Source organism: Copidosoma floridanum, unplaced genomic scaffold, assembly GCF_036245765.1.
Source record: "Copidosoma floridanum isolate Cflo_tuat_1 unplaced genomic scaffold, Cflo_Japanese_pri ptg000007l, whole genome shotgun sequence".
NCBI lineage: Eukaryota > Metazoa > Arthropoda > Insecta > Hymenoptera > Encyrtidae > Copidosoma > Copidosoma floridanum.
In genome coordinates this window covers 15,805,757-15,823,350 of record NW_028321884.1, presented here as the reverse complement: position 1 = coordinate 15,823,350, position 17,594 = coordinate 15,805,757, and the positions used below count along the sequence as shown (strand labels likewise).

General features: G+C 33.0%; 1 protein-coding gene across 2 annotated transcripts in view; it reads right to left on the bottom strand.

The window, feature by feature from the left end:
* LOC149375455 (uncharacterized) overlaps positions 1-14,830 on the bottom strand; it is a 41,868-nt gene extending 27,038 nt beyond the window's left edge. The window contains exons 1-3 of one of the 2 annotated variants that reach the window (XM_089588937.1): positions 14,605-14,830; positions 14,458-14,520; positions 11,455-11,631 (exon numbers count right to left, since the gene is read on the bottom strand). In XM_089588937.1, coding sequence (XP_089445063.1) covers positions 11,455-11,631; positions 14,458-14,520; positions 14,605-14,790 — 426 coding nt within the window. In that variant the 5' untranslated portion in view covers positions 14,791-14,830. Of the gene's footprint in view, positions 1-11,454; positions 11,632-14,457; positions 14,521-14,604 lie in introns of those variants that run through there. The other variant, XM_089588938.1, reaches the window with a different exon arrangement.
* Positions 14,831-17,594: the final 2,764 nt, after the last annotated feature.

The window sequence follows — 17,594 nt, the reverse complement described above, 5'->3', positions numbered from 1 at the left end:
TCCGTCTGTCTACTACTTTATTAATATGTATTTTTTATACCTAAAACTGAATGTTTGTCCCTTTAAAATTAAATGGTAGTTAGTAAAACTATCGATTGTAATATTTTGATATTCTCGTTCTAAATGTTTCCAAACAAATTGTAAGAACAAATGAGCTTTTTCCAAAAAAATACAGTATTTTTTAAAATAAAAAGAAAAAGGTAAATTTATTAAATCTGATATGTATATCAGGTAAACAATAACATTACTACTTTAATACAGCTTGAAAATATGATCTAAAATTAATACTTAAATTAATCTTTCAGTTTTAGCAATAACTATTATAAAAGTAGTGGTGATCTTAAGAAGAAAATAATGTATTATAGTACAAGAAACAATTTTTTTTTTTAATTCTAAGTAGAAGGTAACGAAATCTATCATGGTAAAGATTATTATATAAACAGATATGTACTTCTTTATTAAAAGGCGGGTTATTGGGCATCAATTATTTAACTTGAATTCAATAAGTTAAAACACTTACAATTAATGACAATATTTTCGTTACGATGTACAAAACAGTGCTTTTGAATGCAGATAAAATAACAAAGTGGCTGATAGTAAGAGAATCACTAAACTATTTCAGATACTTCTTATAATTTTTAATACCTCATTGTTAACCTTAGAGTTTAAGTGAAACGAAATTTTGAACAATAAAAAGAGGTATCAAAAAAGAAAGCGTAACAATACGTTAATTAGTAATTTATAAAAAAAAAATTTTTTAAATTACGTACTGCTTATCTGCTAGTAAAACTGTAGTATAGTTCAAAACATAATTACACACTCAAACAATTTAAGTGCAATACGTTATTAATTGTGTTGAACTTAAAATTGTGTTACAGTGATTCAGATTTATTAAATTATATTAAGAAAACATAATATGTTCAAATCGACTTAATAATATAGTAAACTGCGTGAATGCAACTCTAAACACAGTCAAATTCTTACCTCAAGAAAGGTTGTTTGATAAACGTTGTAATTGTAACAAAAAAGGTTTTTTTCCAACTTTGATCAACACGTGTCGCGTAACATGTACAGGTGTTTTATCACTCATTTTCAGCTTGTGGTTAATGTCGAATTATGAATTTTGTTTTTTTTTGTTGCCAAAGAAATGGCTCGTATTTATTAAAACATCATCACGTTGGCGTCAAAAATTAAAACTCAAACACACCAACAATTCGGTGGCTTGTGATTTCAAATATAAATCTAAAAAAGTGTGTTCGATCAATAAAATGATGTACTTACCATCGGGGCAGTGTCTGATTCACAGAGCAGATTATAGGAAAGATAAGCGTGAAACAAAAACACCTGCAGGACACGTACCGATAATTGTTAATATATTATGAGCAGAGCTGCGTAGTAGAAGGAGGTAAAAAAGAATAGTCATACTTATTGAACGCATTAGTACTGACACAAGATGTTCAAGGGTATCGAGTATTTTTCCTCGGCTCAACAGCGTAGTTACTTTTTCGTGTGCCAGAAAATACAGATAAGCTATCGATAACTGAGAAAGTGGAAAGGGAAAAGCTTAGGAAAAATCGTAAAAGCATTGGGGCTGTGACTATATAATTATGTCCTCAACCGCAGTTGCGAAGAAGATGGGCTTATTAAAGGAGGGTCCTATGTATCTACGTATACAATAAAGCCTTATTTTGGCATTGAGTACTGTTTTTTTAAGCCACCTGCCGTTTTTACATTTCTTAACGTTTTAAGGTTGTGGCTTGAAAAACCTATGCAATGATTAGATTTGAATAAACACAATAGAAAAAAAAGTTGTTAAAAAAAGTATTATAACCGTACTAAAAATAACTATATTTTTTATAAAATCTTAAACATACTCACTTACTGACGTAAATTATTACATTTAAAACAATTTTTATTATATTGTAAGCAATTCTTATTATGTAGGAGCCCTCAAAAAAATTATCACGGAGCATAATTATAATTACCATGTCTAACACAGTAAGAAATGTGATAGTATAATTATTGTACTTTAATTGTAACAGAAAATAATGATAGGAAAAGTTTTAGACATAAACTGTTGGTTTAATAATATTATGGCGGTTTTTATATTATCAGGAATTTGAAGGTGAACTACTAAGAAATTTTTTCCGTAAATTTAAAATGTGTGTTTTTTTTTGTTGATTTATATATCGTTATCTAAGGTTGATATCGTTCAAAATCACAACATGCAATAACATTGGGTTACGGTAGAGTTACGCTGAGAGGGCGTGTCTTAATCGATTAATTCATTACAAAAGTAACATTAAATAAACTAAGAAGTTAATGGCATATTTACTAATTTATTTCACATATTAATAATTTATCTGACGAACAACGGAATTGTACAAGGCCTAGTGAATTTAAAATATAATTTATAGAAATTTGGTGTTACTATTGTTTCGAACAATAAAAAAGAATCGTTTTGCTAAATTTACAGTATGCATAAGATTATACGCTGCTATAGATTTTGTTAAAACAGGAAAAACGGGGCTTAATTGACATTACTGATTTGTATGAAATTCAAAATTTTTTAATTTTAACGATTTCATAAAATTATGGCTTTTGATTTTTTTTTGATGCCATTCAATTTTTTAAGTTCTAAATGATAAATTTGACATTTGACTTCTAACGTTACTGTATATTTTTCTTTATGACAAGTTTCGCTTCAATAGAAAGGATAGACAGTTAATTGATTGAATTCTCTACAGTTTATTAGTTTTGTCTGAAGGTAAACGAACTCAAAATAAAAGTGTCTACAACGCGTCTGAATAGCTAAGGAAAGATTTGCTTGCTATGACAAAGCTAAACAAATTATTTTGCTTTAAAACTGTCTATATGTATCGTAACAGGATAACTCTACCTATTAAGCTGATTAGATGTTTACTATTTAAAAAAAACTTATAATCAAAGTATTGAAGAACATTGGATACTTATGAATAAAAATAAATTGACTCCTGTATTCTAAACAAGATTTTCAGATGTACAACTTAGGTTTCTTTTATTAAAAATTGTTAAAATATCGCTCTATCTGACATCATTCATTATCACTTCAATGTATGCGGGCTGTTTTACCAGCTTCGTTACGGTGTCGATACCCACGATCCCTTTCAATGATACAACTGGTCTCCTCAAAGACGGAACTTATAAATTGATTGCTGAAAAAGGATTCAAGCTTTCAAAATATTTATTGGAAATTTTTAAACCTTCACTGAATATAAACAATTAGCAGCCCCCCGTCTCGGCTTTGCCCGAGATTTACGCAATAAAACTCCGTAGTGTAATGACATGTAATGTGAAACACTTTTAGTAAGAAATTTTACACATATTCCTGATACATCTCAGAACAAAAATCTTTTTTTTTAAAACATATTTTTCCGGAATCCATGTAGTTTATTTGGTCAAATAATAAGGTGTAAAAATTCAAAAAAACAATTATGCTGAAAAGTACCGTGCGTTCTTTATGCCAGAAAATAATCGGTGGCCATAAGAAGCCGTTGATTTACAGTATCTCCTGTAAAATTCACGAAAAGGGCTATTTTTTAAAGCTGTTAAGATTTTAAACCCCCAAAGAATTTATATTAAAAAAAAAATTTTTTTCTAATATCTCACAACTTTATAACCAGAGCAACAAAGTCCTGGACCTGAAACCCTTCGTTTTTATTGCCCCAAAAACACAAATACATTCTTTACTCTTTAAAAAATCTGAAGTAGGATCTTAAAAAATTTCAGAGATTGCTGTGAGGGTGCAATGGAAAGCTGATGTCTCAGGTAATAGACTCTTTAGTTGTCGATTTTGAAGCTGCTGTTTCAATCTCGATAAATTTTCTGCGTCAGTTTCTTGACGCCTAAGTAAAATTGTATTTATTAGATACACTTAAAGTTTTTCTTCTAATTCACCCTCTTGCAACTTTTGAAATGCTTAAAATTTTTGTGACCCCTTAAAGCTGTTTTCTGTCAACTTTGTTAAGTTTTAATACATTTTTTGGCAAGGTAGTTCGACGTCCGATGGCCCTAAAAAAGACCAGTGAGCTTCTTGAGTTAACTTTTTCTTGACTGCAGTGAAAAGCAATTGTAACTGACTGGATACCTAGGGGTGATCTTCTCTGACTTACTGTTGAAAACCCAGACTGATCGGGAGAAAAATTACAAAGTCTAAAGCTTTGGGGCTAGTTGTAGAGCTCTTTTCCAACGTCTCCTGGTATAACGTCGAAAACGTTGGTGTCTAAAGCACCTTTTTTATTTGCAAATTTAGTTGTTTGGGTGATCTTCGATAGGAAGATTGGTAAGTGATACTTGTCGAGTGGAGGCAGTCCCGTTGACTTAAGTTTTTTTTTTCTTTATAGCTGTTATAGGTTTTTCCAGCGCAGACCTTGGAGAGGATCAGTGATTACTGGTTAAAAGCTTAGAGTTAAAAGGGTAGTATAGAGTCGTCGGTCACCGGGTTTTCCAGCCTTGCGGAGAACAATTCCGCAAGTGACGTCTGCTAGTGGATGGCTGACTTGGTTTAATAGTGCCCGTCTTAGGTTAATATAGTCTTTTAGTCGATAAGTCGCTTCCGAAAATGGTAGTAAAAATGTATTTTTTGGCAAGGTAGTTTACACTTAGGTGAATCCTAAAAAGAATCGATAAAATTAATGGTTGAGTAGGAAACGTAACTACTTATAATGGCCCTAAAAAGCGCCAGTGGTAAAACTTTCAAGCTATTCTTTATTATTATTCCTGATGATGAAGAGCTGGCTACGGGTTGCTTGATTCTCACCCTGGGAGTCTCAATGTACGGAGACTGTGATGAAGGAAGGTATGCCGCTGACCATAGAATATCTTGTCCTTGGGTAGTTCCCCGTATAACCAACCGCTCATTGTTGGACGGGAACATGTGGGTAAGCGCGTTGTGGACGTGACGACCAAGAAGATAGCCGTTGTGGCTGCCTGTGCCCCTCAGAGCTGTTTTCCATGGCTTACATTTGTAGCCCAATTTTCTCTAACTGCACTAGGCGGGATGGTGGGTCTGCCACTCAACTCTAAAGAGATGGTGCAGATTGTGCTCTGGCTAGATATTTCTCCTGGTATTATGCTGGAGACGTCATCGGTTGAGATTCATTTTTTTTTTATTGCACTCGTTGAGATACAGTGTGAATGGCAACCTAGGTCCCTCTTTCCTTACAGAAGAGTGTCGTCCATAACCGGGATACCCAGCTGCAAGACCATCATCTACATTTTCTATGCAGCTCGTTAAACTGTCAAAGTATGAATGCATTAAATACCTGGACACTTCGGCGTATTATCACCACACTTATTTAATTCTGTTGCAGGTTTTTAGATTTAATTCATTTATTGGCGTCGTATTGGATATACATATTCCAGTACACTACTGGTTACATTTAATGATATTTACATGTATTTATACATACAATATATTGGTTTGACTATAAGTAAATTATTGAAACATTCGTGCGCTTAAAATACTAATGTTGCACTTAACAATTCATAAAAATACATAGTAAGGCTGGTCCTAAGAGTACGTAATTAATTGTTACATTTTTTCTATTAGAACGTATTTAAATAGTAATTTTAGTTCCATAAATGAAGCTTTTAAGAGCATTAATCACAGCCAAGTTGTTTTCTTGAATTAATTCGTATATATTATAAGGTCTCTGTTGCAGGTAGCCTTGTATTAATATCGACGCCACCTAGCGGATTTTACTGAACTAAAGTGAAAAGCTGGCGTATTTGTGTAAAACTTCGAGCTCATTTATTGCTATTGTTATTAAATTTTTTAAGATAAAAACTATACTTAAACCATTTAGGAGGTATCCTGAATAAGTGTGCAAAATTTTAGCAAAATTGGTTCAGTAGTTTTCGCGGTTAGCGACTACAACAATTTTAATGTGTTTGCTGTATATATTAGAAAGATTTTCCTAATATAACACAACTTGTTTTGAAATACTGCTTCTTGACCTGAAACAAAAAGAGGCGCCGACGCAGCGTTAGCAAATCTTGATCACGTTCGTCACCGTTGTCCCTCTCAACTCTTGGGTTTCTGCTCCTGAAAAACGGGGATTGGCGCGGAAGTTCTCCCGTTCTACGAAAAGAACTATTAATTTGTTAATTTACACACTACAAACACCTTTTGCAATTAATCAAACACCGGTGCAATCGTGCTTCGGCAGTTCAACAATTTGCATGAAGATCGTTGTTGATAGTCTTGCAGCTGGATATCCCGGTTACGGACGACACTCTTCCGTAAAGGGAAAGGGACCAAGGTTTTTATTTACCCTAAATCTTGAAAAGTGTGATAAAAAAAAATTCATTCCAACCGATGACGTCTCTGGCATATCTTCAGGAGAAATATCTAGCCAGAGCACAATCTGCACCATCTCTTTAGAGTTGAGTGGCAGACCCACCATCCCGCCTAGTGCAGTTAGAGAAAATTGGGCTACAAATGTAAGCCATGGAAAACAGCTCTGAGGGGCACAGGCAGCCACAACGGCTATCTTCTTGGTCGTCACGTCCACAACGCGCTTACCCACATGTTCCCGTCCAACAATGAGCGGTTGGTTATACGGGGAACGACCCAAGGACAAGATATTCTATGTTCAGCGGCGTACCTCCCTCCATCACAGTCTCCGTACCTCGAGACTCCAGTATAAGAATCAAGCAACCCGTAGCCAGCTCTTCATCATCAGGGATAATAATAAAGAATAGCCCGGAAGTTTTACCACTGGCGCTTTTTAGGGCCATTATAAGTATTAACGTTCCCTACTCAACCATCAATTTCATCATTATTTTTCAGGGGCCACCTAAGCGTACACTTTCTTGCCAACAAATGCATTTTCACTACCATTTCCGGAAACAATATGTTGACTAGAACGACTATATTAACTAAAGACATGCACTATTAAACCAAGTCAGCTATTCACTGGCAGACGTCACCTGCGAAGTTGTTCTTCGCAAGGCCAGAAAACTCGGTGACCGACAACCCTATGTTACCCTATCGACTCCAAGCATTCAACCAGGAATCACTATTCCTCTCTAGTCTGCGCTGGGCAAACCTATAACAGCTATAAAGGAAAAAAAAATTGAGCCAACGGGGCAGCCTCATCTAGACAAGTATCACTAACCAATCTCCCCTTCTAAGATCACCAAAACAACTGACTCTGCAAATAAAAAATGTGCTTTAGACACCAACTTTTTTGGCGTTGGACCAGAAGACGTTAGAAAAGAGCACTACAACTAGCCCCAAAGTTTTGGATTTTTTAAGTTTTTTTTTTATCAGTCTGGGTCTTTAACAGCAAGCCAGAGAAGATCACCCTGGAGTATCCAGGCAGTCACAAATGCTGTTGACTAAAGTCAAGATAGAGTTAACTTAAAAAGCTCACAGGTCTTTTTAGGGCCATCGGACGTCGAGCTACCTTGCCAGCAAATATATTAGAACTTAACAAAGTTGACAGAAAACAGCTTTTAGGGGTCAAAAAATTTTTAAGCATGCCAAAAGTCGCAAGAGGGTGAACTGAAAGAAAAACTTTAAATGTATCTAATAAATAAAATTTTACTTAGGCGTCAAAAAACTGACGCAGAAAATTTATCGAAATTGAAACAGCAGCGTCAAAATTGACACATAAAGAATCCATTACGTGTGAGATCTGTTTTTCATTGTACCCTTATGGCAATCTCTGAAATCTTAAAAGAACCTAATTTAGATTTCTAAATAAGTAGAAAATGTATTTGTGTTTTTGTGGCAATAAAATTATAGGGTTTAAGGTCCAGGACTTTGTTGCTATGGTATTAAAGTTGTGAGATAAGAGAAAAAAAATTTTTTTTTAATATAAATTTTTTGGGAGTTTAGAATCCTTACATCTTTGAAAAATAGCCCTTTTCATCAATTACACTGGAAAAACTGCAAATCAACGGCTCCTCAAGACCACTGATTTTTTTATGGCATAAAGAACGCACGGTACTTTTCAGCATAATTATTTTTTTGAATTTTCACACCTTATTATTTGACCACTAAACTATATGAATTTCGAAAATATGTTTCTAATAAGAAGATTTTTGTTCTGAGATGTGTCAGGAATATGTGTTAAATTTCTAACTGAAAATGTTTCACATTACATGTCAATACACTACGGTGTTTTATTAATTAAGTCTCAGGCGAAGCCGAGACGTGGGGCTGCTAGTTCTTGATACTTATATAATGTTGCATTTGGCTAGCCCTGTCGGCGTTTTCACGTCAACAAGAACCTATCCCCATTTCTATAAAACGCACTCAAAAACCCTAAAACGCATATAACATCTAAAACGCCAATATTATCCAACCCAACACACCTTCCAATACTTCTGCTTGGATAAGCTCTAATCTTCCGACATAAACTCTTTACCGAGAGGCGGCCCCAGAAGGCTGAGGAAAATGAACGGGACACACATTTTAGACACGTGCAAATAAATACACTTACCACATCATTCACTTCAAACGACTCTTTATTCCATTTACGATGGATAAACAGTTCAAGAAAATGACGCTATTGCCAATGCTCCCAAACGTGACCTGGAGAACGGCTACCACCGAGATTACGACAACTCGGTTCGATCACGAGAATAGTCGGTCACCATGCAACACCTTCGATCACGAGCTACCTCACGAGAGCACATATTACACATTCTCTCTTTCCGTGGGGACATCTACAACCATCATCCTCAGCAGCTGGTCTCGTGGTCTGCCGAGTTTCAAACGACGCTGCGAACGCACACACACATATACACTCTCTAATACGTACTATTGCAGCGGACAGACCGCTAACTGCTGAGATTCAGATGACTGTTTGGATAGATACACACTTTTTGTCATATTACAATAAACAGACCACCCCTCGCCAAATGCCGAGTCTCAGACGGTTTTTCGAATACCTCGATCACACACACATACATGGTACGTACCCCTCAACTACAGCAGCCCTGTAACTCTCGATCGTCCCAGATACATCGGCTCAACCGCGATTCGAGTCATTATACTTCCGCCCAGCTGTTTTCCAAGCTGGACAACTTTCTCGCGGACAACCTGATCTACAATTTAACGCATGTGACTTTTTCTTCTTTTGACTTTATTCTCTCTCTCTCTCTCTGTCTCTCTTAGCGATCTTGATCTCTCGTTGACACTCATCACTCTTATTCTCAACAAAGGGAAATTCACGCATGCCTCAATCACATATGCTCATCTACACGCCAGTCTTTTACCCTTATCATCTACACAGAGCCTACACACGAAAAATTTCACTCCGGTGCCATAAACGAAGTGCCTCTCACGCACTTTCTTGCCAGCCGCTACCCTTAAATACTCAAAAATTCTAATCTACTTTTGAACGTAAAAAACTCAAAAAATTCTTTAGTACAAAAGTACAGGGACGAGGAAACCTTACTGTTGGCCAACATAATCTAAGCAGCCTTTCCAAAAATACTAAGCCTCAGTTCTTTCATTCATTGAACTCAACTTTAATAAGAAAGTAAGTTTTTAGAAAAGTACATTTCGCTAATGCTAGACAGATCAAGTTCACTTTGGACTCTTATATTATTTATATCTAAATAGCTCTTTAAGTATACGAATGTCATGAGCTGATTAAAGGTCATTTTTTTTAAATGCAAAAATATGTATATATATATATATATATATATATATATATATATATATATTTGTATATATATAACTAAAAAAAACTTTTAGACGAGTTTTTCCTCCACGTTCTATCGTTACTAACGTCATCTATACTTTATGCGTTACTTTTTGTGTAAGCCAAGGATTAAAACCAATGGTATACTTTTCTCTGTAAGCAAAAAGTTATTATATTACTGACAATAAAAATATTTTTTAACTTTTTATGAAAAACTATTAAGTAATACACTTTTTTCACCCAATGTTTTTTTTTTTGTTTAAAAATGCTTTTCATTCCAAGGGTTTAATTTGTTGCCTTTACCGTACATCCACTTGTTACGTGTATCAAAAATAACAGTTATAATTAAAAAATTTATTTTTAGATTAAATTTTTTTTAACATGTTTGTTTATCGTACCTATGTTGGAAAACATATGTATTATTTTTTTTACATGAATCATGTTTAAGGTTTGCAACGAAAAAGTAGTTTTCTACACAACTGGCTTTAGTATAAAACCAAATACTCACATGTCCCCTTGCAAACTCTTAGCTTTTCCGCTTGGTGCATCCAAAAAAGTAGCTTTAAGTTTACAAAACGGAGATCCATTTTTAAAGTTTTTAAATTATTAGTAAGTATCTTCTAATAGAAACTTGCTGTCAAGAAGTCATAACAATTTTTTTCAGCATTCTAAAATACAGACAAAATGGTATATTGTCCCGAGATAAAAAATCGAATATGCCAAAAGAAGAATTTAAAAAAGAAATTTAGTCTACACAATCAAGTTTTACTGACGTTACTCCGTTGCTAGTATTATTAATAAGTAGATTTGTCACAACCCTTAAAATATTTCTATTCGAATAGTATCACAGGCACTTAATATTAAATTTAGTAAAAAAACCATGCAAGAAGATAAAAAAAATTAGGAAAACTAAGAAAACCAATACTTTATACAACAATGGAAAAAAATTCTCAGTTTACTCTCAATACAGGGATGCACAAACACGCCCTCCGTGGCCTTATACCCCATAAGAACAGTGTTCGCTGCGATGGTTAAAAGTACAAATTGTGTGAATAAGACATTAATCTGACGCATATATCATTTATGGCAAAAAAAAATGTGGCATTATTTTTAAAATGATTGTAATATTTCATGCGATTGATCTGGTAAGAACATAGTTACTAAAAAGAAGACTTCACTCAATTAAAAGAAAAAAGCTAAGAACCCAGAAAATGTCTTATTGATGTACGATAATTAAATATATTTCGATTTTAAGTGCAAATAAAATAGTTGTGATACTTAGTGTAAATTTAAAAAAAAAGTTTTTTGTACTAGAAATGTATAAGACTGTTTTATAATCTTGAAATAAAAACAAAATTTTGAAGTATGAATCAGAGTTTTATTTATCACGATTCAGTTAGTATTTTTTAAATTGTGATACCTTGTTTCGATCCTCGAATTCCAAAAATTACATCAGCCCTTATAGCAAGGAAGGGTAATGCAAACAGTAATTTCTTTATATTATTCGACAAATATGTCGTCAGCTTGTCTAAACTTATAGACAGCTCACAAAGATTTCCAACTATTATTTTTCATTTTTTATTTTTACGAATGAGCTCAGTACTACAAAGACTACAACATATTTTACCTAGAATTGTAGATGAAAAATAGATTTTTAAATAGAATACAATTACTTAATTTTTTTATTTTTAGCATTTTTTATTTCTTTCACTTAGATATTAAATTATTGAAAACTTTTGACACTTTTAACGGTTTATACTTCAACAGCTGGCTCATTCTTTAAAGGAAAACGAATATACAAAATGTCGTCGGTGCGGAATCCTGCCTCGACTCTATCCAAATCACACTGATCGGGAGTGCCAACCGTCATTGTAGCTTCATTTAGTTGAATTTTTTTAGTACCATGAACTAATATCGATTTACCTTTGACCTAAACGAAAAAATTTTTGTTTTAATTGACAAGTATAGACAGTCGATAAAGGATGTGATAAGAAATTTTCTGTTAACTACGACAAAACTTATTAAAATCACTTCACGTTATAATTAAATTATATGAAAAACAGTTTTGGGGCGTAATCGTGCTGGCTTAGTTTGTTATTGAACAAACAGTGAAAATTGATCAGATTTTTTTTTTTAATTTTACTTGTTATTTTTTGGGGGCATTATACATTAAACAATATCTAAGTAAAATTCATTTTTTTAATTAATTGACTCCCAAAGGATGCTGGTAAGATTGTCTAAGTCAATTCATCGCAAAATGATAGCAAAAAAAGTGCAAAAAGTGCTATTTAAAATAAGATTATTACAGTTTTGTAGATCTTCCTCATTATAGTAACATTTCTTGAAAATTTAGTTTTTCGTTCTCTTCTAAGGGATCGTTAACCATGCTTAATGATTTTTATCTACGATTAAAAATGATATTACAAAATAATTAATGTTTTTAAAATTAATTTTCTGTTCCTTAACCTTATAGCAAATCTAGATGAAAGTTTTAAGATGATTTTCTCTAAAGATACCAAGAACTGTGATGTTAAAGAAAGATATAAGTTATTAATTCGAATCTCAATTTTTTATAAAATGAATTTGCAACACAATAAATTATCAAAACTTTGACGCCTTGCATTTTGTTGTGTGGCAACTAATTTTATTTGATGGAGTAAATTTCAATACGATAAAAAAATTCTAATAACGTATTTCTAGCAATAATTATTATCAAACCAATGTTTACAGTTACACAGTAAATAATTTTTACATAGATTAACAGCATAAATCAATATAGAACAAAAGGTTGCATGCATTTAGTCATCGATGCATGCATAGAAAAAATTAGATTTTCTCTTCCGCGTACGAAAACTTGAGGATGCCTACCAATTACTTCATACTTCGTACTTATAGAAAACCATTATTTGAGGGCTTTCTCTCCCGGTGTATTCTTTTTATGAGCCTCACTTTTTGTTACCACTGTGCAGCTGCAATTTCTTAATATAATTTTAAACCAAAATGCTTTTATACGGAAGAAGCAATGGGAAAGGAATGGAAATAAGTGGCTAAATTTATGCAAAATACTTTATCTTGCATGTGAGATATAACTAATTTGCAAGGCAGCGAAGAAAAAGTGTTACTTAAATAATAAGATCGAATTTCAATTCTATTTAGTTATTACATACAAATATGTTTTCAAGAGTACAGCACTAAAAATGCTAAAAAAAAATTTTTCCTTTTATAAAACGTGTCTAAATTTCAACTATTAGCTTAGACAGTCAATCTAAAACAACCAACAAATGTTAAGCCTATTTAAATTATAATAACTTGATATAGTCAAAAAAATTGCTAATATAAACACATACGTACACCATTTCAGCCACACAGGTTACTTTTATACTAAATTGAAAATCAGTCTTAAGTTAAAAATGGACAATTTATAAGTGATAACACTTTTTGTTCTGACGAAATTATAAGGCACAACCTAAAGTCATCAAAAAAAAAAAAAAAATTCGGATGTCATGAAGCAAATATGAGGATAAGGACGTAATAGAAAAAACTTGTAGAATAGAGCACAAGACAGTCGAAATTGTTAACGGTAACATTACAAAAAATGATTTTGATAACTTTCCATACGCAGGCGTGACTCATATGAGTGGTAGAGACAATAAATACACTCCAATCCTAAAAAACGAGACATTTGTTTAAAGTGTATGTGATTATATAACAAATCTTTTTAAAAAAATGTAATGATTTATTATAACATGGATTAATAAAACGATATCAATTTGTGATTTAGCGAAGAGATGCACAAATGCATAGCACATCAAAGTATTCAAGTATGATATTTTCTCTTTCTTAGGTATTATAAGTTAATGTGACGACTGCTACCCCTTCTAAATAACAAGATACATCGTACATAATAAAAAAAAATTTTTATAAGTTGAAAAAGAGTTTTAATATTAAAAATCGTAATAAAAACCTAATTGTTAATAAATATGGTTAAATACCTTATTGTAGTTACTTTTTTCAATTCGTATACAAATATATCATATCAAGTGAGATTCGTTGCAACACTGTAAAATGAGAGACAGAGTTATAACAATTTGTTTGGGTAAACAAAATTTTCAATATTATTCTTAATCCTCATCATCCTAGTCAGTATTCTAAATCGAATTCATAGTCAAAGTTCACCATAGTAAGGTCTGGAGTAGGTAAATAAGTTTTTTATTCAAACGTTGTGTGACACCATCTTAAATATTGGACAAAAGTTGTTGTGCGTCATCAAAGATTTCTATTAGTAGTATGTTATGAATTGAGAACTTTTGATAATTTTTTTAAAAAATGCTAAAGTTAATCATGTTGCAAAGTTGAAGCTTTAGATGGAGATTTCTGCACTTTTCTTGCTCTATACCTAATCGAAAAACAAAATTCATATAATTTTACTAGTACTGATGAGTAAATGATTAAATAACGACCAAATTATTTTCGACTACTTCTGCAATACGATGATCCAAAACAAGTTATAAGCAAAATTTAAAGAAAAACTTCGATCAATTTACATTCTTTCTCTTACAACAAAAATAACTCGTACGAATACGTCCTAAAATCATTTTTCGATGTATTCTGATTTAAAAAAAATCCCAACATTTTTTTGTTGCAGTGCATGAAATTCTCATCAAACATTCTTTCAAACTTCATTAAAGCGTTTAAGCGTTAGAGCGTTTAAAAAATAAATAAAAAGAAAAAGGAAGAAAAATTTTTTGATACTTACAGTGACCTTAATTGTGTTCTTGTCGAATTCAGCACAATCCAATTCCTTCTGGCAGACTTTTTTCTGCAAAAACACAATTTCGTTCAATTTTAAAAAAACATCTTAGAAACATTTAATTATAAAAACGCAATTGCCAAATTCACATACTTTATCGCTGACACGTAAAGAACGGTAATCTTTGCTATGTTTCAGTTCTAATTGCCTCGACTCTTCAGTGGCATTGCTGGTATTGGTAATCAAATGAGAGTCACGGCCACAAAAAGAGGCGTAATACTCATCCCATAATTTCTCATTATGTTTAAAGAACGCTTCTGCCCTCTCATCATCGGACATTTTTTTACAAATATAATTATGTAACTGCGTAGGTGCTAAATTGGAAAAGTCTCACGAGCAACTAACGAACAACGAAATGGTTTCCAGTATTTCGGCTGTACGTGTCACGTTCATGACATCACTGTCGTATATAGCTAATACCTATTGATATCTTGCTCACTCAAAATTTCTGTAAATAACTTTAATAATGATACTTGCTAGTATGCGCTTAGGTAGGTGCTTTGTTGAAGAAACATGTTTAATAAATTTTCTTTGAATCTGTTTCATAAAACTATTTTTGTAAAAAAAGCCCTAGATGACGTTACTCTACGTCATACCTTTCATATTTACTATTGGAAGATTTGCACACGCAGTAAAGAATTACAGGAATTTTTACCGTAAAAGCAACGGTAATCCTGTGATAACTTGTCATTAAGTATATTTTTACCGTTAATGTTCATGAATTTTCAACGTGTTTTACAGTATTCTTTATGGTAACTGTTAAATTTATCCAAAATTTACTACAATTTTTACTGTACGACAACGGTAAAATTTCCCCTGAAAGAGTATATATAGCTGTAGGGTGCAGGGACACGTTGGATGGAGGGAAAAGCCGAACACCTGATCAGTTGTCTGCTAAAGCGTGGACTAACTTACGATTGTAGACCTGTGTGGATATCTGCATTAATAGAATTGGTACTTAACGCACTTAACGAATTGTTGGACACATGATGCAGTATTTCTTCGCTTATAGCCATTTATAAAAGATACCCGTACTTTCATCTATACGTTGATTTCGGTAATACAGATGTTACGTCCATCTCGTTCTCTCATACGGCTTGTATAGCCCACTTCAACAGAAACATCTTGTCAGCCCTTTTCTACAGCTCACGTGACCCTGCAGCCTATAGCTATATGCACTTTTAGGGGAGATTTTACCGTTGCCGTACAGTAAAAATTATAGTTAATTTTGGATAAATTTTACAGTTACCATAAAAACCACTTTAAACTACCATAAAAAATTCATAAACATGTACGGGAAAAATTTACCTAACGACAAATTATCACATAATTACTGTTGCTTTTACGGTAAAAGTTCCTGTAATTTTTTTCTTCGTTTAAAAAAAGAGTTATCGTGGGTTATCTCACGTGCGTATGAGTGTCGAAATAAAAGGGGAATCTCGTTAAAATCGTCAACTTGACCAAAAGCCTCCTCAGTATAGTAGTTACGAATGTTCTTTACTATCAAATTAATTTACAATATCTCTTGAAACTGCTTAGACAACGAGAAATGTGGTCTTTGGTAGAAATGCATTGTCGATGGACGTACATCAACTTAATTCTCTAAAGATAACTTCGCAAGAAATCAGAAGAAGCTCTATCTCCTTTGCGAAATAAACTGATATCAGGGTGTTTGTATGGTACGTTAAGAAGAGAGAGGAAAAAATGTTACGCCATAGTATAGTAAATCTTGATAAGGAATTGCTTAAATTATTGCAACTATTCAGGTCGGCTCTTCATTATAAAACCCTTACTTCTTCAGAAGAGTTGGTACTGAACGATATAAGTTTTACAAATGAGATGGAACTATTAATTTTGTTGTATTATTTTTATGATATGTCGAAGTAAGAAAAAAATTGTTTGCATAAGTAAAAGGAAAAAAAAAGAATTTGCTGTCATCAGATATGTACTGTACAAAGTTGTTGTCACCCTAGGGATTGATCATTTGTATATATCTGAGCGCGCGGTGGCTCGGTCGGCTAGGTCGTAGATTTTAGCACGCGGGAGACCGTAATTCGATTCCCGGCCAGTTCGACTTTTCGGGCAAGTACCTTCGTGTCTTTCACATGTGCTTTTTCACCACGCAATGCTCCTCGAGGAGGGTTTAGGCGGCGACCTCCTCGCAGCATAATTGCCTAATTTCCCCCTACCCCCCTCCCAATAATGGGAGGCCTCCTGTCCCTCTTCCCTTCCTTCTCCAAAGTGCTAAGTGCCCATAGTAGTGCCCTTATTAAAAGGATCTGAACGTAGAGCACTATAATATAAAAAAAAAAAAAGTTTGTAAATATCTACTTGTAGCACCAATTTTGTTTCGCGAGGGCTTCTTTTCTCGAGTTTTGTTTTTATTTTAATCCAGAGAGTTGTGTTTTCCCATTAGCAGGTACTGTTAATATTATTATTGAGAAGAATAATTTCATTTTTTTATTAGTCTACAATATGTATTTGTTAGGTCATCGTTAGCATTTTCACTTATGCCACTGACGAACATCTCTTTTATTAAGAAAAATCTGGTAAAAGTAATATCACACATATTTATATATGTACGGAGGATATACGAAATGAGTGTAAGGAACGGAAGTTGTCATAGCTTTCGCTTTGATATGAATATGGGTTGATTGGTAACATATATCTCAGCTTAGCAAGATAAATTAAAAAAGCTTTTGATTTTTTATTCAATGTCCACTTTTTTTTGTTGCAAGTGGGATTTCGTATAACAATTGAGTGAGACAACATCGCACAAATTGTTTTCGCATCAATAAAGAAACGACGGAATATTTTCCACATGCATGTAATACAAAGACTTTTACAGAAATTATCTTCAGACATAAATTTTTTTGCTTTTTTATGATAACTTACATTTTTCTCAACAATATTTAAAAAATTTCACTTTTAAATATTTATATTTTTATTAGGGGAACATGCCATTACAGTAAGATTACATCCAATACGCGATGTCTCAATGTACGGCTCTATGAGAGTAAAATTACTTTGAGCAAACTTTGGCATCGACTATCTTGAAAGTTCTCATAATCACAGATGAAAAT